The sequence below is a fragment of the Calidris pugnax genome, unplaced genomic scaffold (assembly GCF_001431845.1).
Source record: "Calidris pugnax isolate Ruff unplaced genomic scaffold, ASM143184v1 scaffold138, whole genome shotgun sequence".
Lineage (NCBI taxonomy): Eukaryota > Metazoa > Chordata > Aves > Charadriiformes > Scolopacidae > Calidris > Calidris pugnax.
Window position 1 is genome coordinate 193,734 of NW_015090858.1, and position 23,015 is coordinate 216,748.

The 23,015-nt window shown below is 43.8% G+C and overlaps 3 protein-coding genes across 11 annotated transcripts; 2 read left to right on the plus strand and 1 right to left on the minus strand.

Moving 5' to 3' along the window:
* Window positions 1-6: 6 nt before the first annotated feature.
* On the plus strand, window positions 7-3,977 carry HSCB (HscB mitochondrial iron-sulfur cluster co-chaperone). Its single transcript, XM_014944037.1, has 6 exons — window positions 7-111; window positions 181-277; window positions 1,093-1,182; window positions 1,623-1,767; window positions 2,555-2,602; window positions 3,256-3,977. Exons 1-6 carry the CDS (start codon window positions 104-106, stop codon window positions 3,345-3,347), a joined length of 480 nt encoding a protein of 159 aa, XP_014799523.1. The 5' UTR covers window positions 7-103; the 3' UTR covers window positions 3,348-3,977.
* LOC106889209 (solute carrier family 2, facilitated glucose transporter member 11-like) lies at window positions 3,973-13,772 on the minus strand. 8 transcript variants are annotated; one of them, XM_014944028.1, is made up of 13 exons: window positions 13,416-13,772; window positions 12,531-12,625; window positions 11,597-11,695; window positions 9,673-9,833; window positions 8,904-9,028; window positions 8,514-8,643; window positions 8,111-8,259; window positions 6,864-7,051; window positions 6,260-6,370; window positions 6,045-6,146; window positions 5,413-5,488; window positions 5,150-5,277; window positions 3,973-4,614 (listed from the first exon to the last, which is right to left on the minus strand). In XM_014944028.1, exons 2-13 carry the CDS (start codon window positions 12,573-12,575, stop codon window positions 4,396-4,398), a joined length of 1,533 nt encoding a protein of 510 aa, XP_014799514.1. In that variant the 5' UTR covers window positions 12,576-12,625; window positions 13,416-13,772; the 3' UTR covers window positions 3,973-4,395. The 8 variants fall into 8 exon arrangements, with proteins under 8 accessions (XP_014799514.1, XP_014799511.1, XP_014799519.1 ...); XM_014944025.1 differs by lacking the exon at window positions 13,416-13,772 and adding an exon at window positions 12,874-13,153 and having other exon boundaries at window positions 12,531-12,620; XM_014944033.1 differs by lacking the exons at window positions 12,531-12,625; window positions 13,416-13,772 and adding exons at window positions 10,663-10,753; window positions 12,874-13,125.
* Window positions 13,191-20,890, plus strand: CCDC117 (coiled-coil domain containing 117). Of its 2 annotated transcripts, XM_014944035.1 has the most exons (6): window positions 13,191-13,330; window positions 13,576-13,917; window positions 14,656-14,706; window positions 15,104-15,337; window positions 16,710-16,847; window positions 17,890-20,890. In XM_014944035.1, exons 2-6 carry the CDS (start codon window positions 13,583-13,585, stop codon window positions 18,140-18,142), a joined length of 1,011 nt encoding a protein of 336 aa, XP_014799521.1. In that variant the 5' UTR covers window positions 13,191-13,330; window positions 13,576-13,582; the 3' UTR covers window positions 18,143-20,890. The 2 variants fall into 2 exon arrangements, with proteins under 2 accessions (XP_014799521.1, XP_014799522.1); XM_014944036.1 differs by lacking the exon at window positions 16,710-16,847 and having other exon boundaries at window positions 13,194-13,330.
* The last annotated feature ends 2,125 nt before the right edge of the window (window positions 20,891-23,015 follow it).

Genomic DNA, 23,015 nt, shown 5'->3' on the forward strand with positions numbered 1-23,015 from the left:
GAGCTGCGGCAGCCCCCTGGCCGGCGCGGAGGGGCCGCCTCGCTTCTGCCCCAGCTGCCAGGCACTGCAGCCGCCGGCGGCGCGGCCTGACCTCTTCCGCCTGATGGACTGGTGAGTGGCGGCGGGGCGGCGGCGGGTCCTGCCGCCCCCGGGCCTCACGCCGCCTTCTGTCGCCCGCAGTGACCGCTCCTTCCGCATCGACGCGCAGCGGCTGCAGCGGCGGTTCCGGAGCCTGCAGCGCGCCGTTCACCCCGACCGCTTCGGGCAGAGGCCGCTGGTGAGCGCGGGGTCCCGGGCCGGGTGGACAGGCCCCGCCGTCCCGTCCCGTCCAGCCGAGGCCCGGCGGCGGCGGGGCTGCCCGAGGGGAGAGGCCGCCTTTCGTCCTGGGCTGGGCCGTCCCCGGAGGGGTCCCCGCCGCCCTCCTGCCCCGGGATCGCGGGATCCTTCTGGTTGCTGTGTCCTGGTGCCCTCGGGGGGCGTGAAGGGGCTGCTGTGGCTCAGGCTCTCGAAAGGCTGAGGGAGCTGGGGCTCTTCAGCCTGGAGAAGGCTGAGGGGAGACCTTAGTAATGCTTATAAATATCTAAAGGGCAGTTTGAGGGAGGAAGGAGCCGGACTCTTCAGTGGTTCCCAGTGACAGGACAAGGGGCAACGGGCACAAGCTGGACCATGGGAAGTCCCACTCCAATCTGAGGCAGAACTTGTTTGGGGTGAGGGTGACAGAGCCCTGGCAGAGGCTGCCCAGGGAGGGTGTGGAGTCCCCTTCTCTGGAGATCTTCAAGCCCCAATGGACGCTCCTGAGTGATGTGCTCTGGGCAGCCCTGCTTTGGCAGGGGGTGGGACTGGATGGTCTCTGGAAGGTCCTTTCCAACTCCAACAATTCCATGGTTCTTGAGATCCTCCTTGCGTGGGCTGCACGGCTTACACCTCCTGACGGCCCCTCTCCTCGCTCTCCTTATCTCTGTTAAAAGTCAGCTTTGGGTTTTACACACATGTATTGTTGTGAGAACACTATTTCTCTCCAGGCAACAAAGTGTAAGGCATTTTTGCCACTTGTTATTAAACTTGTTACTATTATTTGTCCTCCCCCGGCAGGAAGAACAGTGCTACTCCCAGCAACACTCCTCCCTCATCAACAAGGCCTACCAAACCCTCCTGAACCCCCTGAGCCGCGGCCTCTACCTAGTAAGGTGTCCCTTATGGATTTTATCAATGTTCCCATAATGTAATGAATCAACCTTTTAACTCCATCATTAACACACTAATTTCTGTTCCTCCAAGGAGGAGGTTTACCAGGGATTGAAGGGAGACAGGAAACAAGCTTGTCTGAAAACTAACCAGCTTTTCCGCTATTTTCTTTAACGTTTTACCAATTAATTACCATTTCATTTGCTGCTCACATTAGACTAATTTGTTTCCTGCGTCACACGTTGTGTTTGGCCTCAGCTGCTCCTTTGAAATGTCACTCTGGCCCTTGGCAGCCTTCCTCACCTTGCTTTGCTTTGCTTAACTGCTGATTTTTAACCTGAGCGAGTCCTACTAAAAGAACCTAATATCCAAGAAAATAATTCACGTTAAAATGGATGAGAGAATGTGTATTTCCAAATTCCTCTTCCCTTCACCAGCTGGAGCTGAAGGGAGTGGAGCCGGCACAAGAGACAGACTCTGACGCAGACTCGGCCTTTCTCATGGAAATCATGGAAATTAATGAGAAATTAGCTGAGCCTAAAAATGCAGATAGCCTTGAAGAAATCGAAACGTTAATTAAAGGTAGGTTACGATTTGAGGGGTTTGTACAGAATTCATGTACTGTATCTTGTATAACACGGGTCTATCTCTGAAGGCTTTGGCAGTGCATTTCTTTTAGTGTCTTTGCTTTGCATCAATCTTGAATTGACTCCCTGCAAGAGCTTCCCCCCAAAAAACAATCTTGTCTTTACCAATTTATGCCACCTAAACGTCAAAACTGGCTTGAGAAAATCTGTCTGATGGTAAAATTGGATAAATATTGGCTATAAAAAGGAATTTCTTATTCAGCCTTTAGCACATGATAATTTCTTAATTTATACAGATGCTGCTTTTCTTTCACCTTAGCAACCATTATGTTCAGTGGTTATTATCCTTATACATTCAACTTCCTCGTTTATATTGTTGGTGACACCCAAAACGTTGAGTTTATTGGTATATTTAATTCTTCGCAATTAACAGTAGTGTGTCAAAAGCAATTAGAATAACTAGAATAAAAACTAAGTAGAATAAAATTAACTGTAGCAGGGTAAACTGATCCACCAACAGTAAATTAGATCTGTGGGAAGTTACTGACCATTGATTTGCATTGGAATTGCTGTCTGTAAACCTGTTTAAACAAAGAAATATATCTGTTTGGAATCATAATATAAAAAAAAAATAAATTACAGCAATATTAGGGAAAGCTCTTTAAGCTCCCAAAAGACTATGAGAGTAGTAATTAAGTTTCCCACCACAGACAATGAAAATGCAGTGATATTAAATATACTAAGTGTCTAACAAAATGTGAATGCAATAATTTGTCTTACAGTTAAACAAGAAGAACTGACCAAAGAGGTGACTGCAGCTTTTGAAAGAGGTAGCTATTTCTATTAAGTACTCAGCTGCCATAGATACCAGTTATAAATGCTTGAAAATACAACATTCTCCTATTGGCAAATATTTCCTGAACTACAGAGCAGAAACACTGCATCAACAAGTGTTCTTTGTTTGGGACTTAGACTAAATACTTCTAAGCTGGCCTTTCTGCTGATTCAGGACATTCAGGACCTCACATTAAATTAAGAAAAAAAAATACCAAAACCACAATACAAAAGTCCCAGTTAATTCAGTTTGCATCAAAACGATCACTTCAAGTGGGAATGCAGACTTTTTTTGTTTCCCAGAATACTGGGAAGGACAGACACTTTTCTTAATCAAATACACCACCTATTCTGAGTGTCACACTTGAAATTTCCCCATTTTTCCCCCAATTTCCCTACAGAAATGTCCTTAAAGGGTATTCATGTCACATTTCTTTTCTAACTTGCACATTTTTACATGTTTTATGGAACACCTCAGTTGAGGTGTTCCAGAACCATCCGAGATGGAAGTAACAGACAAGGTGGTTTTAGTGGTGTAGGGCTCCTTACAGCGTCCAGATCTTGGCACTGAAACTGGTGCTGAGGTTCATTTTGAAAATGGAAATTCAGCCCTCCCTCTGTAAACCAGTAACGTCTTATTTCATTTCAGATGATCTTCAAGAAGCGAAGAAGCTTCTAGCCAAAATGAAATATTTTGCAAACTTAGAAGATAAACTGAAGAACAAGAAGATCCCTTCCTGATACTGCCTCCTTTCCCGTTAAGAGTTAATGGTGTTTTCAATTAAACAACTGATTTAGTTACCAAAATCAGAAGAATGGTGTTTGCTTCCTGCCTTTTCATTAAAAGCTTTAATTCTGAGAGAAGGAAGATGAACGTAAAACAAATCCAGTGGTTACTGGAGCACTTATTGAGTACCAGATGGAACCAGGAATTGCTTCCAACCAGGAAGAGCTGTACTGGGTAAGGTAGGACTGTCCCTGCAGTTACAGGCATCAAAACGAGTATCAGAGAGGCACAAAACCACCATATGTAATTATGATTTCTTACTTTTGGACTACTAAAATATGAATAATTTATCTGAAATTGAGAAAGAGCCCTGGACAAAATGTTGGAGATAAGCAGAAAGCTCATTCAAGCTCTCTGTGGTCTCCCTGTGCGCATTCGGTCAGGCCAGCTGGAAAAATCTTTAAAGGTAAATAAAATATATTTAATTCCAATCATCTGTGCTCTCTGCTGCTTGGTGCTTGTTGGGATGTTGAACTTGGTCTGCCAGGAACTGACCTTTTGAAACTAGAGGAGGTTTTACCCTGTTGCACAGTTTAAAATGTTGAGATGACATGTCAGGGCAAACAAATAAACCCAAACTCAAAGCCCAGGAAGTGTTTTATTAGTACTCTTTCAGGAAACGAGTCTTTCTAACAAACTGTATTACAAACAACAGTAACTCAGGAAGGTGCTGTACTGTCTCTTAGAAATACAAGAAGAGCTATTGAATTATCTGACTAAATCTGCGGGAGGAGGAATTCACCGCACACCCTCTCCTGGCATTTGTGTTCCTCCAACACCAACCTGTATCTAAACATCCAGCTTCTACGTAAAATATAGTGTTGTTAGTAGCAGTTCAACAATAGATGTTTTGACAGTATTTCAGAAAGATTAACTTGCTTTTAATTAAACCTCCTCTAAATACATCGGAGGATTTAATAAGCTACTTGTTGATGGTATTACACTGCTCATTTAGAAGACACTGTATATAATTCTCATTAAAGTTTTGTTACAGCTGTGAAATTACACAGAATTTTTTTCAAATTCATCGTGGAGTTGTTTTCTTTCATAAAGCTCGGCTTCCTTTTTTTTACTATTTCTTCCAAAATTAAGCTTGTCAAATTCCTTTTTGATTTCCAGAAAAGATTTGTTTTTTGTCTCAGGAATGACGAGGAAGATGAAAGCAGCCACTAAGGAGCACTCCAGTAAGAAGACCAGGAAGCAATACTGCTTCAGCCCGTTCTGAAAGGAAAGGTTCTTGGGTTGCAACATATTTCGAGTGTAACAGTGGGATTGGGAAAATAAAAAGCTTTTTGTTCCCATTCACACCTAACGTTGCCACTCAGATGTTTTTAATAAAAAGATGTTCAGCCTGTCCTTACTTTACATGTAACTTTTTTTAGATAAAACACTACCAAGTGCTCTGGTAGTCTTTTTATTTTAAAAGTCTCTATTAAAAAAGAAAAAAAAAAGAAAGATAAAACCATTTAAACACACACTAACGAATTTATAATGTAAGGACAAGATGACAAGGCAGTATTTGGTGGTTAGATGGTTCATATTTTAAGATAATTGATTTATCATGTTTGATTATTTTTCCTAAATATCTAAAAAATATTTTAAGAGGGACAGAACTTAGTTATTAGGTGGAGTTATATTGAGGGGTAGTGTGCATCTTTATGAAGGGTTACTGTATAAGAAAAAGCAACCTGATGGAACCCGAGAGAAGGTTACCTGGGAGGTGTGGCAATTAGGAAAAGGTGTTTTCCCTACTTACCACTATGAAGGGAAAGAGCATTCCAATGGTGAAGAAACTGATCCAACTTACAGTCCCTGCTATCATGTAGGCGGCAGGACGGGAGGACTGTATGAACAGTTCCGCTGTCAGGGTATTTGTGATGCCTCCTGGGGAGGAGTTTCAGAAAGAGAAGAGGTCATTACGCTAAATGGCCACTTGTGGTTATTTCCAATGCCAGAAATAGTGAGTTGCTGGGATACATGCTCCCCCCAGGACCCCCACATCCCCCCATTGGGCAGTACCTGGTCCCAGCCCGAAGCTCAGGATGAAGGCAAATATAGAAGCCATGCTGAGGTAGGGCACCCACGGGTACAGCTCCTGCCACAGAGGGAACCAGCCTTAGTTCACGTCTGGAGAATCCACAGTTTGCCTCAACGGCTGCATTTCCTTTCACTATTGCATTGCAACAGACCAACAGCCACTCGTGGCTCTTTACAGCTGATCTATTTGACAGTACAGCTTCAGAGAAATCAAATATTCTTCATTTAATAATTGTTGCTCAATGGAATCCAGTACTTCTGTCAAGATTTATTAGTGACTGAAGCGGAGCCTTATGTTTAACATCATCACTATGTAGTATTTCGTCCTAAAATTATAGGAGAAGCTAGAATAAATGCTGTTTTGTCATCACTTAGTTTTGGCAGCATCAAACAGAGCTGCAGATGTAAGAAAAATACATGATCAAATCTTGGCTGAGAGCATTCTCTTATTTCAGGGAAGCAGAGCTGCAGAATTGATCAAATCTTTCAACTGCTGTGAATTTTACGCTGCTGTTCAAACCTACACAGCCCTTCTCTTCCTCCTTCTTTTGAGCGTCACAGATTTTCCCTCACTACAGTCATATCTTGTAACATAAACGAATCCTTCTTTACACCTGGTAAGTCAGAGAGAAGGTTAAAACAGTGCTCCAAAGGCTCATAAGGAGATAACCCCCAATGATGAGGTATCTTCTTCCCACGTAGTCTATCAGCAAACCCTGGAGACAAGACATAATTTTCTGTTACTCTATTGATCCCATATTTACCAATATTCCCCCTCAAGAAGAATCATTAGTCTCTATGCCAGGAGGTGGAATAAATTGTTGCTTACACAGGTGAGGGCTGTGAGACATTCACAAGCTCCGGTGCCCAGTGTCACATATGGGATTTTTCCTGCTGAGATGCCAGCTTCTTTAAAAATATAAGTTGCATAGAAATAAATCTAAAACAGAAAAAAAAATAAAAAATTAGGTGTTCCAAAGAGTTAAATTGTCAGCTGGAAACAAAGTGAAGTTCATACTAAACATACAGCTCAACTTATTTTATATTGGGAGCTATTAATGTGATGTAAACAGCAAGAAGAATCCGTTAAATTCATGTCTAGGTAAATATTCTGCTATCATAATAGCAAATATAATTATTCAACTCACTGAATATAATACTTCACGTTCTTAAACCAGACGCAACAGGATAAGCTGATCCACCTTTACTTTTTCAGAAGATGTAAACATAAGCATTGTCATTCTTTAAAGAAATTTACATAGTAGAAATACATAAATAAAAAAAGAGAAACACAAAAATAATACAAAGATATTCTTCCCCCCTTATCCCATTTCTCTGAGTTTCCCTACATGAATCCTTCACGTTAATAAAAGGTGGAAAACCAAATGGAAATTAAATAACTCCTTAAGCTGTTTGGGTGTATGAAATCTTACAGCATTTATCCCACTGAGCTGTTGGCCCATGGTCATCACAATCACAGTGATGAGCTGCCACCTCACACCACGATCGGTGAATAATTGCCAGGGCTTCTTGGGTTTCTCCCCATCTAAAGCAACACATTCCCGCTGTATGTCCTCCATCTCCCTTCGATAATCTGAAGACCCATGAAACCGCTTCAATGCTAGAAAAAAAAAAGAAAATAAATTCGCTTATGTTTACCTATTCCCCACAACTTCTGGAAAACCATCTCTGTCCATCACGAGCTGCCTTTAGCTAGGGTGTGAAAACTTTCTGCTTTAGGAAGCTGGGAAAAAGGTCATTTGCTTTGTGACTTGTCTTTTGCTTGCTGATTTTCCAACATTTTTTGCTGTGGTGGGTTTGGAGATTTCAGTGGCATTACTTTGCTTTTCTTTTTTTTTTTAAAGGAATACCTGACTTTGAAATAATCACCAAGCAAAATATTTTGAAGTGGTTTATGCCCGAACCACAGACCTCCAAACAGTCTTTCCATTAAAGGACATTCCAACCAGTTTGAAGTCTTAACTCCTACACAGATATAAAGTCTTTTGTTATGTCCCTGTCTTTAATTTTGCCAGTGGAAAACATTTAGTAAACTGGAGTAAAGATTGTAAGAAATTCTTCTAAGGCAATTATTATCAGAAGTCAGTCAGATGCAAGACTAAAATCTTTACCTAAAAGTATGTAACAGCAATTCCTCTAAAATGTTCAAGATTAAATGTATCATAAGTGAAAATTTGCCTACTTAAGGGCAACAGTAGAACTTCTGATGATGCTGAAAACGAACTTTCCAATGCAATTGATATCACTGACAGCATAACCAGCCTGAAGCTCTCGCCACCTTTCAGTACCAGCTCAGGAGCAAGCACAGTTCTTGGGAAAAAACCCAATCCATTATTATGTTATTCAAAAAGAAATAAATTTTAAAAAGCGGGGGGAAAGACTTGAATATGATCTGGAGATTGCAAGGTTTGCTTACATTTTAAAAACTTCCATTTAATGAAGCCCAAACTAGATCATAATCCAAAAGGGACATTATGGGCATCTTGTCCGTGGCTTCCAAACGAGACAGAATTGACTGGGTAGGTCCCTTGTAGTTACTGTGCTTTCTATTTCTTTCTATGTGTGTAGTTACTGATAAAGAAAAAAGGAGAATCTGGAAGCCAGTGTGCTCTTTGTACCTTTCTGAAGGCACAGAGAGAGTATAAATGCTGTCAGTTACCTTTGGCACAGCTCAGCTCATCACCTCTGTCTATAAGAAGGTATCTGGGGCTTTCAGGAAACCACGGCAGGAATAAAAGTTGGGCAAATGCTGGGAAACAGCTGCTGGACAACAACAGAGGCCAATGTGCTTCTCCACCTAGTAATTCCCTGGGAGAAGTGTGGAAAAAGAAGGGAAAAATAACAAGCAGTTAGCTATTGGTGACTATTCAGAAGATGTTTGGGAGCAAGATGTTTGTCCCTTGAGGAAAGTTCCCTTGTAACCAGTTTCCTACGTCTTGTGAACCTCAGCAGAAAGAGGCTGGGAAACTATTTTCCAGCCACTCTGAAACCAGGTTTCACTCAGGAAGAGATGAGCAATCCTACTTTACTGCTGTGTTGGCAGAAAGAAAGAGGAGTCAAACCTCAAGCCGATTATTTGTCCCGTCAGAATCCCTCCAGTCAGAAAGATGGAGCTCCCCATGGCCATGCCACCTCTCAGATGTTTTGGGGCAACCTCCCCAATATACAGAGGCTGCACACAGAGCCCAACACCTGCAAGTGAAGGGAAAAACATCTTCCTATTAATAGATTTTGCTTTCAAAAGAGTTACTGAACCAAAACATGTAGGAAATCAACCAGAACTAGTTAATTTCTCTATTCATTTAGCTGCCTTCATATTCCAAGCTAGACTATGAACATTTTTGTCATCATATCTACAACGTAGCAGGAAAATAATAGCTCAAGAATCAGCAGTAACAACCATTTTATCATTCACCATAGTTTAATGAAGGTAGGAATAGGAAATAATTCACCTGAATTTATGCCAATCAAAAACCTTCCAGCAATCAGTAACTCAAACAAGCCTGTAGGAAAACTGATCCCCATTAAAACAGAGGCCAGTATTGCTATGACATTATTCATCAAAAGAGCTCCTTTCCTAAAAAGGAGATAAACAAACAAACAAACCATTAAGAAAATCTGCAATAATATGTTTTTTAAAAACTTTTCCTTTCTGGTAATATGGAAAAAAATGGGCTTTTTATAAAAAAAAACGTGCTATTCACTGGAAATCCAGGTATCTGATACAACTATTTATTCATATTTAATAAAAAAAAAAGAAGTCCAAACTTAAGGATAATGCATAAATATGACAGAAATGCCTGACGAGGCAGGAGTGGGGAGTTGTTCATTTATGCTGTATCTATAGAGAATGTGCATGAAGCAGTACAGATTATGCAGCACGTTACAGATTACTGGCATGAAGGCTGCAAATGTGTAGGGGGTAGCTGTGTTTCCTACCACACATGTGCACACTCCATGTAGATTTCAGTACATCTGCTGGCAAGACTAGACTGGGAGGCTAAAATTCAGGGCTCATCTTTTAAAGTCACAACAGAACAAAGTGTAAAATTCTACTAGAAGACTCTGCTTTGAAGTGGAAAGCATTTATAATCACCTAAGTTACATTTTCTCCCACTCTTTTTCCATTTATTGGCTTTATATTTCAGTGAGGAGAATACAGGAAAGGAAAAAAAATAGGGAAGGCAAGCATGCTGCTGGGTGCCTGCTGCTGGAACTCACCTGCCCAGCCGGATGGCCATGCTGCCTCCAATGAGGGCTCCACACAGGCCTCCAAGTGAAAATATAGAAGCAATGACAGACCAAAGGAAAGTCAGCAAATCTGGATTTAGTTCCTTGTGATAACGACTAGTCCAGGTTTCATTTAAGAACCTGTGTATGTGCTGCAGTAGAAAAGAAGGATGAGTATGTAGCATTACGTGTAGCCCTACAGGGCAGCATTAATAAATAACTTGCACCTTAGTCCTGCAAACCAGTTCTGGGAACTAACAAAAGGTATCATCTTAGTTGTATTATATTAAACATACTTATGGCTAACAGAATCTTCCTTGACCACAATACCATCTCCTGCTCCCCACACATCTCAAAGGCCACTGAGCAGCTTTGCTGTCACACCCTCCCTCAGGAGAGGCTGCATTTCACTGAAGGAGAAACACAACCTTTCCACAAACTGCTACAGAAGAGCTCTGAGGTCCTTCTGAATGAAGGGAGACAGGGTGGATGGGTACATCCTACCGTTTCTAGGGACATCTCAGAGCATAGAAGTCTTATATAACCTAACAAATTTTACTGTCAAGAGATTCATTCTGACACTTGGGTTTAAATCTTCCTGCAGTAGTGTAATCCAATAATTCACAGTAAAATTTCTGCAACTCTAATATTCCCCCGCCTTTCTTACAGAATTCACAAGTCAGAACTTCTAAACTGTTATTCCACATGCTTGGTTTCCTAAAATCTGTCTTTAGAAACTCTTGAACTGACATGTCTCTGTAATGAGAGGCTGCTGCTTTTAGCCAGCAAACAAAGACTTAACAGAAGAAAAAACTTCTTGGACTCTCCCTCTGTTTCCAGCATATTACATCTTCTGCCACAAACAGCTTATTTTAACTTTTGTGAAAAGCACACAATGTTCCAGAAAATTCAGTCTTCACAGTTACATAAGAAAACACATCAGCTGAGAGCAGAAAATGATACCAATCACTTTCACAAGACCATTGGCTCAGATCCTCAAGTCATCCACAAACTATGGAGAATCCTCAAGGCCAGGACAATGGATGCAGAAGTAACATGAGGGTGAAAATACCTACAAGATACCCAAAAACCATAGATGCAACTTTTTGTCTCTCTAAGGAGATCTTTCTCAGTAAGTTGCCTTGCGATGGACAACCGTAACTATCCTTTCTCCCTGTTATCCAGTGATAGGACCCATGGGAATGGTTCAAAGCTGTGACAGGGGAGGTTTAAACGTGAGACGAGGAGAAATGGTGGTGACATTTTACAGAAACAGTGGTCAAACACTGGAACAGGCTTCCTAAAGAGGCGGTCGATGCCCAACGCCTGTCAGTGCTAATGAGGATTTGGACAATGCCCTTAATAGCAGGCTTTAACTTTCAATAAGCCCTGGAGTGGTCGGACTAGATCGTTGTGGGTCCCTTCCCAATGAAAACGTTCTCGGTCGATGCCCAACGCCTGTCAGTGCTAATGAGGATTTGGACAATGCCCTTAATAGCAGGCTTTAACTTTCAATAAGCCCTGGAGTGGTCGGACTAGATCGTTGTGGGTCCCTTCCCAATGAAAACGTTCTGTTGTATCCTATCCGATCCTTAACGTTATGGGCTATTTTAGTCAAAAATGCACCCAGAAGATATTACTTATTAATTCAGTTAATCCTCCTAAAAAGGACTTTAAGAGACATATTCATGTTGTGTGTTTGGCACTTTTATCTGGCACAGAATAACTCTGATGGGAGGTGCTCACAAATTCAAATGAAACCATTTGGCAAATCAACAAGAATCCTTCAAAGGAGGGGAATTCTGCCTTGGTTCCTGCTGTGATTGCAGTAAAAGTGCATTTGGGCTCTCAGGCAGTTAGAGAGGACCCCTCCAATACTGTAAAACAACCCTGTGACCAACAGACAGTATTTTACCTGGGTGGGAGCATTGATGATGGAGACATTATACCCATACTGGAAGGTCCCTCCGATTCCAACGGCACAAACAGCAAGAAACAAGGTCCAGGTGGGGAACTAGAGAACAGAAGAGAGTAACGGGCATGAAAAGAAATAGGGCCTTGAACCCACGTGCATATAATATCTAGGAGAAAATCACCATGAAATTTATAATGTATTTAGTTTTGAACAGCAAAAGTATTTCTTTAGAAAACTACAAAAAGTCTCAAACACCTGCAACAGGAGAAATTTATTTCACACTGACTTTGGCCATGATCACTAACATATTTCAAAGATGCAACAATTACAAATACCCAGACGAAGTGCAGGCAACACAACCACTGCACCGCTGACAGCACATTTACTGAGCTGTGCAAATGCTTCTTGCACGAACCATGCTGCTCACGGTGCCTCTTTCTTATGAAAGAATGTTAGGAATTACCATGCTTGGTGTTAAAGGCACAGTGACTCAGTGTAAGAATTAACCAAATCCCAATTTCTCTGCCTCACATTTCATCTGAGATGCGAGAAATAACAATATTTTATTTCCCTCAGCAAGTCCCTACGTTGATTACTTGGTGTAATCAACACCAAGTGGACTCCACAACCTCCCTGGGCAGCCTGTTCCAGGGCTCTGTCAACTGCTTCACTCTTGGTGGTTTATAAACACTTTCACTTCAGAAACATGCCCCAAAATTCGATCTACATTCAATGTAAAACACAAGAACCAGAAAACATGCTTTTTGGAGCTTCCATACTATAACACAGCCAGATGTCTAAGGAAAACACCAACTTTACGAGCCAGAGCATCTAATTTAAAAGCAAACGCAACACAATCAGACAATTTCACGCTCGTGCACCACTGTAAAAGCCACAAACCCCTCTGCAGGGTTCCCCCTGGGCCGGCTCTTACCTTGCTGGGCGCGCTAGACCCTCTCAGCAGGGGCTGCTGCTCCATCCTTACCCTGGGCTGAATCTGAGCTCCTGTGCAAAAGTTAGTAAACTACGCTACGGGGGATAAAAGGTGCCAAAGAAACGGAATAATTATTATTGCACGAAGACACAGTTTCGCCTGCCGCCTCTAGCCATCGGGATTCTTCTCAGCGGTTCACGAGGGGTTTTATGACAGAAACGTCCGACTCCCTCACGGCCCCGGGGAGCTCCCCCGGGTAACCCCGCACAAACCGCACGGGCTCCCTTCATTCCTCTCAGAAAAGGGACCCGTTGCCCACCCGAAGAGCCCGGGAAGGGGTTACCTTGCTCCGCGTTTCCATCCTCCCGCCGCCTCAGCCCGCCGCCTCCCCGCGGGCAGAGCCCCTTCAGCTGACTGGGATTTGGCCGCCGGGCGAACGGCCCGCTCCGGCCCCGCCGCTCCTAGGGATTACGCCAGGCCCCGGACAAAAGCGCCTGTGTTTCCAAGTCCCCTCAGCAACCGGGGCGGGCCGAGGCCTCCCGCTCCCGGCGGGGACAGCCCCGTCCCGTCCCGCCCAGCTCCGAGGGTCCCCGCTTGCCCCATGGCCGCCCCGGCACCACGGCGGCTCCGGCTTCCCGCCCGGGACTACAGCTCCCGCCGCGCCCCGCGGGCCGCCGCCGCCGCCCGGGACTACAACACCCATAGTGCCCGCGCCCGCCTTCTCCGAGCGCGGCGAAAGGCCTGGAAGGGACCTGGGCTCTGGCGGTGTCGTCCAGCTCCGGGCCCGGCCCGGCCCGGCGGTGAGTGCTCGGCGGGCGGGCGGCTGTTTATCTGCTGTGGGACCGGGACGGGACAGGCCCCGGTGGTGGCGCCGGGCCGCCTCACCTGCGCCGCCGCGGCGCCGGACACCGCGCTCTCCTGAGGGAGCGCCTGCGGCCGGGAGGGCGGCCTCGGGCCGGGAACCGACGCCGACCCGGGCCTCCCCGTGAGGGGGCCGGCGGTGGGGACAGAGGGTCGGCGTTGATGTCCTCTTTCTCCCCGGCAGCAGGAAGATGGCAGCGCTGGGCAGATCCTGTCAGGGCATCCCCGCGGGTCCCGCCGTGGAGTTCCCTCAGGCGCCGGCCGCCGCCCCCGACCGCCACGGCCCGCAGCCCCCGGGGCTGGGCCACGACCGCCTGCAGCCCCCCGTGCTGATCATGGCAGGGAACCCGAACGACGGCGCCGATGGCGGCGGCGGCTCCTCCGGCCTCTACCCGCAAAGCGGCTTCGACGTCGCCTCTCTGGCCGCGCTGGGAAGTTACAACGAGGGCTTGACGGTGGCCCCGGTGGGCTCCTTCACCAGCGGGGCACGGCCGCCAGGCCCGCCCCAGCAGCGGGGACACTGCCAGTAAGTGCCACACCAGTTACCGCTGGGACAGGGAAGGGACGGGTCTGTCGGCTGCGGTGGACCTGTGGAATAAGTTTTCCTTTTTGAGACGCATTATAATTTGTTGCCTTCTAGCAGCGTTTCGCTCGTGCGGTGTCAGAATCATATAGCACTCATCCTGCGGCCTTCGAGTGTCTTGGTGGGGGATGGAGGAGCCTTCTTTTAGGCTTCCTTCTTAGGAAATAAATGTGATTAAGTTTACCAACATCGTGACATGCTTTTAAGTTCGTATACTAGTTTGTTTTTTGCTTTAACTTGCTTGCTCTTTCTCCTATGTGAGCGCAGAAAACTTTAATTACTCCCGCAAATGTTGTTGCTGGGTCATGTTTGAGTGTGTCACTGTGATGCACCGTGTTAAGAGACTGAAGCTGGATCACATGTTGCTGCTGGAAACGTTTGATTTTTAGCAAAAACTGGCCTTGCCCCATGTGGAAAAAAAAAATAACATAAAGGAGGAGAAATCAGCATGGAATTCTGCTTGGAGAACTGAGTAATTACAGCCTTCTTTGACTTTCTTCGGAAAAAAAGTAGTCATTTATTGTCCGGAACTTCCCCTCCCTTCACAGCTGGTGACATGCTGCAACTGTTGTTCTTGGCTGCAAGGGAAATTTTAAAAGGGAGGATAATATTATTTGAAAATCTCAGTGCCACTGGAAGATATCATTAGAAGCTAAATAAGCGTTTGTGTTTCTTTTGCAGTGTCTCCGTTCGCTGTGGAAAGAAGCATAAGTTAGAAGAAGAGGCAGAAGGGTAAATTAAATTTGTCTTTTATAGCCTGAAAAATCTTAATTTGCTTTCTGGTTTTTTTTTAGCTTTCTATTTGCTTGTTTTCTGTCAAGATTTGAGCACATCTCACCTACAACATACAAAGAAAAGGAAATTCTAACACTGTTTCCATTTGTGTCTTCCCCTGAATTGCACATAAGCCCAAATCCGTTTCAGTTACCTAATTAATTGTGTAGCACTGCTTTTCTTGCCTGGGTAGCCATGTTTTAATAAGAGCAATGTGGATTTATTTTTCTTTGTGGAGGTTGTGTTTCCACAGTATGGAAATCTGTTGAAAGGCACACGACTTTCTATAACGCTTTTTCCTGCAGAATGCCACATTTCTCTTGTGACAATTGTAAACTTTTATTTTGCTTCCTAGTGGTCCTGTGAGGAAGAAGAGACTGACAGGAGGCAAAAATAGCCCTTTGAATCCCAACACAGAAGAATGGATTCTCTGTGCAGGTCAGCAGGCAGCTGGGGAGGTAGCAAGTCAGTTTGGTGGCAGCCGTCCTGAAACTGCCATGTTAGAAATGCCCTGTGAAGAAATGGATGAGACAATGGGGGAACAGCAGTGCGAGGTTGCTCGCAGGAAGCTTCAGGAAATTGAGGACAGGTAAATGCAGGGATTGAGTAGACTGGCTTTGCTGAGCTTTTTGCTTTTTTGGTGGGCATGAAGGGTTAAATTTAGCACTTAGCAGTGCGATAATGCTGCTGAGATGAACCTTCTGTTCAATAAGTTTATTTTTAGGTGGCCCGTGGTCCTATGAGTCTTGGGGCTGTTACTGTGATCTGAAATTAAGGGTGCTAGAGATGCTAAATAAATATTTACCTTTTAACAATCCTTATGCGGCATCAGTGTATATATACCATAATGGGGTTTTATGCTCCAGAGCTCAAATATTTAGTGCTGTTATCTGGTCAGTCTTGAGCTCAGCTTTTTTCAACTTGTTCTGCAATTAATACTTGTAAATGCTTAAGATAGATGTGAAATTACCAACATAAAGACTGGTATGAAACAGAGAAATCTGTCTGCATGTACGCAGTAAGACTGAGGTTCATCTTGCTGTTAAATACCAGATGGGGTGACACTGGGGTGTCGGGGTGGCTGTGGGCAGTCTGTTGCAACCTTTTAATAAATGTACTGTGCATTCTTGCCTTTGAAAGGTTTCTGGGAATGTTGTGTGTATGTATCAGCTGGTTGCAGTTGAGCTGGTATTCTGAAATATCTAAAATGACCACTGCAGTTAGAAAAGCCAAAAGTTGTATAAATGATAAAACAAGATTTTTTTTTAGATGGTTACTCCATAGATGGTGCGTGAAGTGAAGCAAGGTACTGTTAGATTATTTTATTTTTTCACGGGTAAATCAGAGTAGTGCTGTTTGACCTTATCTGGCTATATCTGCATTACAAAGTCTGCTTTGGACCTCTCAGAGGATTGTTCCCCATCCTTCCCACCTACTCTGCTAAATTTTCTGTAAAAGGTTTACCAGAACCAAAGGAGATAGATACCTCCAGTTTGCTTTAAGAAATTCAACTTCTTATGCCATTTTAATCTCTGAGAAATTGGTGCAAAGTCCTTTAAAGGTTCAGAACTGTACTCGGTAGCTTTTCAAATAATTCTCAAAGTTAAGATATGGGGAATTGAGCCGGTGAAGCTACTGCATAACTGAGGCTGGCTCTTGGAATGTGACTGAATCCTATACTTTCCCCTGAATTTCTTTATTTTCTCTTAGTGTATGAGCTCAGGTACCAGAAGTGGCTTCGCTGCTCAAGTGGATTCTAAGGTGACAGTCATTCTTAGGCTGTGTTGGCCCACGAGAGACTCGTGTTAACGAGGCCCTGCTGCTTCTGGTACCCAGCCTGGGTCAGAGATACCTGCACCACGCAGCGCGGCGCACGTGGATAGAACTGTAGTCTACAGTAGATGTGCCTGTTAACAGTATGCTCAATAGTCTTTATCTCCCTCTTCCCCCTCCCTTCCTAGGATAATTGATGAAGATGAGGAAGTTCATGCTGATGGAAATGTTAGCAATCTGCCCACTCTTATCCTGTCAGATACCCTTAAGAAAGGGATGAAGAGGGATTTTGGTGAAGTCCTGACAAAGAAAATAATAGAATCTATGTAAGTCCTGGAGGAAATAATGGTGCTATGTAGCTAACACATGCAAATGAAAAGAGAGACCCAGTCTCATGTTTGTGGAGATGTCCTTAATTCCTGCATGATGTAGCCAGTGTTGTATAACGGTCCGTTCATCTGGTCAAAACCAGGAAAAACTATCCTGATGTAAAAAAGAACTCGGTGTAACTGTAGTGGTCATCAAGCTGTCGTTCCGTACTCCTCATTTGTACAGAGTGAAGGCTGTTGAATAAACCATTATAGTACTGGGCACTGGTGAGGCCCCACCTCGAGGGCTGTGTCCAGTTTTGGGCCCCTCACCATAATAAAGACATTGAGGGGCTGGAGTGGGTCCAGAGAAGGGCAATGGAGGGATCTGGAGAATAAGTCTTATGAGGAGAGGCTGAGAGAGCTGGGGGTGTTGAGCCTGGAGAAAAGGAGGCTGAGGGGAGACCTTATTGCTCTCTCCAACTCCCTGAAAGGAGGGTGTAGCCGGGGGGGGGTCGGTCTCTTCTCCCAGGGAACAGGCCATGGGACAAGAGGAAACGGCCTCAAGTTGCGTTCAGGTTGGATTTTAGGAAAAATGTTTATGCTGAAAGGGTTATTAAGCCTTGGAATGGGCTGCCCAGTTGAGGCACCATCCCTGGAGGTTTTCAAAAGCCAGGTTGACATAGTGCTTAGAGACATGGTTTAGTGATGGGTTTTATCAGAGTTAGGTTGATGGTTGGACTCGCTGATCTTAAAGGTCCCTTCCAACCCAGACAATTCTATAATTCTATCTTGCTTTTTATGTATGTGAGCTTCCAAAAGAAGCAGTGGTCATCAAGTTTGGTGCAAAAGAAAAGAAAGAAAATACAGTTATAATTAGGAGTAATGGAACGGTTAAGGAAGTGGAAATGTAATGTGGGTGGGGTGGTGGGGAGGAATAAGCTACGTGGATTCTGGAATACAGTTCCAGACTGGCACAAAGGGTGAAGGTACTTTCTGGTCTTCTGCATTGAATAGTGATTGGAGAACTTCAATCTAACTGAGACTCCATCCCTTCTAGGAGCCGTCCTTCTATGGAGCTGGTGCTTTGGAAACCTCTTCCTGAATTTCTCACAGATAAACTGAAGTCTGTTTCTGATAAGGACTTCAAGCAGCAGAGCACAGAAGGGTGTCAAGATAAGCAGTCGACATCCCAAGCTGCTTTTGACCCACAGACTGAACCATTCCCCGAATCCCAACAGACTGCCATGTCTCCAGATCCGTATGCTGGTGTGGGGATCTCCGGGTGTGCAGAAGAAGAAATGGAGTTGTAGGTGCCAGAATTTAGACTGGAAGCGGTGAGCTCCTGATGGGTTTTATTGCTGTTTTTTGAATCCTTCATTCTTTCTGGTTTGATGTGTGAATCTGAGGTTTTATTATTTGTTTTTTGTTTTCCTACTAACAATCGTAAGAAAGTGGATTGGCCAGACACAAGTTAAGGAAACTGAAAAAAAAACAAGCCCCCGAGATTTCTGTACTCTGGTCTGTTAAATATTCTTGTTTTTACTGAGAAGGTAATTCAGAGGCTTTGGAACAAGGAAGTAGCTTTCCATCTTGCTTAATGGTGAAATATGCTCTTAATTGTCCTGGGTAAAGTATAAAATCCAAATATTGAATGTAACTGTGGCTTAAGCCACTTTTTTCACTTACTGAGCCATTAAGACTTCAGTGCACATACTGTGCTCAGTCAGTTAATCTGAGTTACAAAAAGGCGTGTGCGAGTTCTAGTCACTGCTAAAAAAGCAGTCCCTGTGGAAATACAACTTTTCACACTGTTTCATCTGTGGCTGGTTTGTACTTGAGGGGAACTCAAATCCAGAAGTTACACCTTCTGCAGTGTGGGAAGGAAGGAACGTTACAGCTGAGCATAAGCTTCTTGCTTTGTAGAAAGTAAAACCAGCTACTAATTTGCAAGGTATTTGCTAACTTTAGGCATCTTTGGTTTGTTGGCTTCTAAACTGTGTTTGTGGGGTTTTGATGCCCCCTCCCCAAAATGATGCAAAGTCTGGAGAAGAGGGGTTCTCAGTCAATTGAGTCACACCTTACGTCGTGCTGTGATTCTTTGTGTGCAGCAAGTTGGAAAGTCAGCTGAAGACAGCGTAACTTTAGATTAAATAAATGGCAACCTTTAATTTTGATAAACATGGTAAGTAAATCAGATAACAGGGAGCCAATTTTCTGGCATAAAGAAGGTCAAATACCGGTTATTGTATGTAACCAAGTCCCAAACTTTGCTGGCATTGGTGGTGGAGTAAAAAAGATGCTTGTCTTCTTCTTGAGGGAATCTAGGCTTAAAATCTAAGCCAGAACATGTGCCATTAAAATAACGTCCCATAATTTATACAGATGTCTGCCAAAAGAATTTTGTACCCTGCTTAGGGTGTTCAGAGGAGGAATCCTCAATGAGTTACTGCTTGTACCTTTCCTCAACGCACAACAGTTCCATTATGCTTTAAACCCTTAAACAAGGCAGAGAATCTCATCATCTGTTTTGGGTCCTTGAACTTTCTCAGAAATAGCTGAATTGAGGCTTTTTGGAAGAAATTCCTTTCCAAGTAACAGGTTCTGTTCCGACTCTTGGCATCCCGAGCTGTTTTTGACATCTTGCTGATGTAAAGGAGCAAGCACAGAGTAATGCAGCTGTTGGCGTAAGAAAATCTACTCTTCCTTTGCACAGCTAATGGATAATCTTTGTGCTGATATTTTTTTTAACCCCGAATAACCCATAGTCGATAGTTTTAAATCAGGCTTCTCTCTTTGCAGTCATCCTTTCTTTTCTTTTGGCTGACAGCAGAAGCTTTGCTCAGAAAATGCCCCTGTTAAATCCTGTCTATCTTGCTGCTCTCGTCGAAGATCGTGTGAAATTCGCTGTCTTTTGCTAAAACATTTCAGAGCTTCACTAAAAACATTTCCAACATTGGAATAGGTATTACTCTGGAAACCAGTTCACCATTCTGGAACTTTTATTGAATTGGAGAACTTTGCTCAGCTTTATCTTGCTACGATGTCGAATTTCACTTTGGGCTCTGCTAGAAATCTTTTGCATGCACTGTATGAAATTTCTCATGTATTACTAAGCTGCTGAACCTGCTTAAAATCGACAGCCTTTGACACGCTGTGATGCTTGAGTGTAAAGCAAAGCAACGCCGTTTGGAGACAGCTGTAGTCACTGTGGGTAGGAAATGTCCCTCCAAAGTTACCTGTTTTTTAAGCTTGCAGCATTACAGTGGAAGTTCAAGGTTGAAACTGTTTTATCCGATAGCTCTGAATCCTAAATAAACTGCAAAGAAAGGATAAAACCATTCAGAAACTTGATGAAACCATCAGCAACGCTGAAATTGCGACAGAGGACGGAGAAGACTGTGGGAGGCCTAAATCCCTCAAATCTAGCTGCAAGTTTTTTCCTCTTAAAAATGACAAATAGCAAATCAAATTTGCAGAAGAAGGAATTTTTGTAGATGGCCTTTAAGCACACTTTTTGCCTGTTATATTTGTACCAAAGGTTGACTTTCAGAGGTGTGTTTCCTCTTTGTTGTTTGATGCTAACGCAGCATCGCTGATCCCTGTTACTCTGCTGTCTGGAACGCGAGTGCTGGACTGTTGACACAGACCAAGAGATGGGGAAAAAACTGTGTCCAAGAAATTTGCTTTGGTAGAAAAAGATCTATTTTAATTTTTTCATAATTTGTTTCTGCCCTGGGGGGTGGGGAGAAGGGTGGGGTATAGCAGAAATGGAGTATGTGGGAGCACTGAGCAGGATTCTTGCTGCAGGGATCGTTTGGAGAGAGGGTAAAGGAGAAGTTGTTACTGGGTGTTTTCAAACTTCTGTCTTTGTAAGAGTTTCATTTGTCGTTGGCTTCCTTAAAAGACTTTTATTAATGCTGTTTGCAAGCGGGATGGCAAATGTGATGCAGTATTAGGAAAAACTTTATTTTGAAATATCTGATTCTGGTCTGTCTTCTCTTGGGACCAAATCACCCTTTGTATGTCAGTTTTCAATAAATTTTCTAAAATATTTTTTAGATGACTGTGTTTCATTCCTCATACCAGTGAATATCTTGGAAGTGTGTGTCCAGTCCTTCAGCTAGAGGGTAATTTCTGAACTAAGAAGCTTTGTAATTTAACTACTTAATCCCAAGGGCACCTCACTTCTTTCTTCCACGATGAGGACAAGAGCAGGGCAGAGTGAACCTGAGGAGTTGCTGTAAATTTGTCACGACCCAAAGGCCTCTAACAAAGCCAGAAGGTGTTGCTGCAACTTGTGTTTCAGGTCTTTTATTTTACTTCAGAGGAAAATAAAGAATGCCTGGCTTGCTCTGTCCTGTGTGAAACCAAGAAGTGTTTGAAACTTTAATAATTATTTTATTGGAATGTAGCACTGCTCTTCTGTTTAACACCTTCTGTCAAAGGGTTTTTCGAGCAGCCATAAAGCTGGCTGTGCTGCATTAGTGTTGCCTTTGCTTTGAAAAGGAAGGAAAAACAGCACTTCAGATTTATATTAAAAAGTAGTAATAACAAAAACCCCCAAGGCTTCTAGGCCGAGTCAAACCTTGACTCGCCTAAATTGTACTGTGGATTTAGACAAGTGTTCAATACTTCTCCCCAGCTCCGTTAGGGATGTGCAAAGCTTGGGGATGGGAGTCTGGTCTGTCCCTTACAGAGCCAGCCCTGGGGAGGGACAGAATTGGGACTTGGAGCTGGAATGGTGATTGTTCCTGAGCCCATGTCTCTGTCGGTTTGCTCCAGCAGATGCCTGGCTTCCATCACAGAAGGTTTATTTAATGAAATGCAGATGTAACAGACCTGGGAACCGCAGGGGCTGGGGCCCTGCTGCCAGTACAGCCTGAAATATCAGCCCTTCTGCAGGTGCTACTTTCAACTACCACATACTTCTTCCCCTAAGCTGTGTCTTCAACTTCTAGACTAGAAAACATAGAGGTGAATTCTAAAGAAATGAAACTTCTTCCTTTCCTTATATTATTTCTGCTGTACTTGAATGCTTTTTTCAAATTTCATATTAGGTTCCAATAATACTAACAGAAGTGATGCAGAACTATGGATCAAATTCTCACTTGCCCATTGCCTTTTTGGACTCACAACATCTTCGAGATACTAAAGGTCTTCTTGCAGCCTTCCCAGTTTTCCAGCTTGAAAGTAAATTATTCTCAGATCAAAGTCTTGTTACGTGCAGAGCTGTAGTGTTAGCGCTGTTCACTATCCAGACAATGCGTTACTGGGGTTTGCAGTGCAGAGCTGTCCTGTCACCTCCTTAGTGACCAGCACACCCTCTTGTCCTGCCCCCCCATTTGCACCCCTCCCTGCCTCGTTATTTTTGTCAAAATTTAATGCAAAACACAAAGTAGCACTTAAACCAAGAACAGTTGTGCAAACACCTGGAGCAGCTCTCCCACTTTCAGAATAAAGTTTCAGTTTCTTATCGGTCACTCCAATTCAAGTGCTTTTAATACCACGATGGATGAGGAAGAGAGATTCCTACTGTGATATTTGAAATCAGCTCCTGCAAAGTTAATGTCATGCTTCAGGAATTCCTGTGGCAACACAGAATCCTCCCTTTTCCACCCCGGGTATGTCCCACGAACACCCTTGGACTGAGCGCTGTGAATGGCACCACTGGCCAAGAGGAAGAAACACCCTCAGACTGAGCTGAGTGCTGTGAATGGCACCACTGGCCAAGAGGAAGGTATCACATCCATTTTATTCAGAAAGGAAGCTGCAGATTTTGCTCTGACCATCATATAAACCCATTTGCCTTTGGAGCCTGCAACATCAAGTGCTCCCAGAAACTGCCTGAGCACCCAACTACATCCACCAGGGCAGCACTGCCAGACTGGGGTGAGACAACAGGAGACCTCATCTCTTCAAACTCCTACAATTTAGGTATCACATCCATTTTATTCAGAAAGGAAGCTGCAGATTTTGCTCTGACCATCATATAAACCCATTTGCCTTTGGAGCCTGCAACATCAAGTGCTCCCAGAAACTGCCTGAGCACCCAACTACATCCACCAGGGCAGCAGTGCCAGACTGGGGTGAGACAACAGGAGACCTCATCTCTTCAAACTCCTACAATTTCAAATTCCTCAAAGTCCTGATACTCTCCCCACTGAGATCCAAGGTAACAAAGGG

What these genes read in the sequence shown, in the direction of transcription:
- HSCB (XM_014944037.1), top strand. An exon ending in GCTTCGGGCAGAGGCCGCTG is followed by an intron (nt 278 to 1,092) that starts GTGAGCGCGGGG and finishes CTCCCCCGGCAG; the next exon opens with GAAGAACAGTGCTACTCCCA. An exon ending in GACTGCAGCTTTTGAAAGAG is followed by an intron (nt 2,603 to 3,255) that starts GTAGCTATTTCT and finishes ATTTCATTTCAG; the next exon opens with ATGATCTTCAAGAAGCGAAG.
- LOC106889209 (XM_014944025.1), bottom strand. An exon ending in ATGGCCATCCGGCTGGGCAG is followed by an intron (nt 9,029 to 9,672) that starts GTGAGTTCCAGC and finishes TCTCCTTTTTAG; the next exon opens with GAAAGGAGCTCTTTTGATGA. An exon ending in TTTGATTGGCATAAATTCAG is followed by an intron (nt 8,644 to 8,903) that starts GTGAATTATTTC and finishes CTTCACTTGCAG; the next exon opens with GTGTTGGGCTCTGTGTGCAG.
- CCDC117 (XM_014944035.1), top strand. Translation starts at nt 13,583, where the DNA reads ATGGCAGCGCTGGGCAGATCCTGTCAGGGCATCCCCGCGGGTCCCGCC. An exon ending in CTTCAGGAAATTGAGGACAG is followed by an intron (nt 15,338 to 16,709) that starts GTAAATGCAGGG and finishes CTCCCTTCCTAG; the next exon opens with GATAATTGATGAAGATGAGG. An exon ending in AAGAAAATAATAGAATCTAT is followed by an intron (nt 16,848 to 17,889) that starts GTAAGTCCTGGA and finishes CATCCCTTCTAG; the next exon opens with GAGCCGTCCTTCTATGGAGC.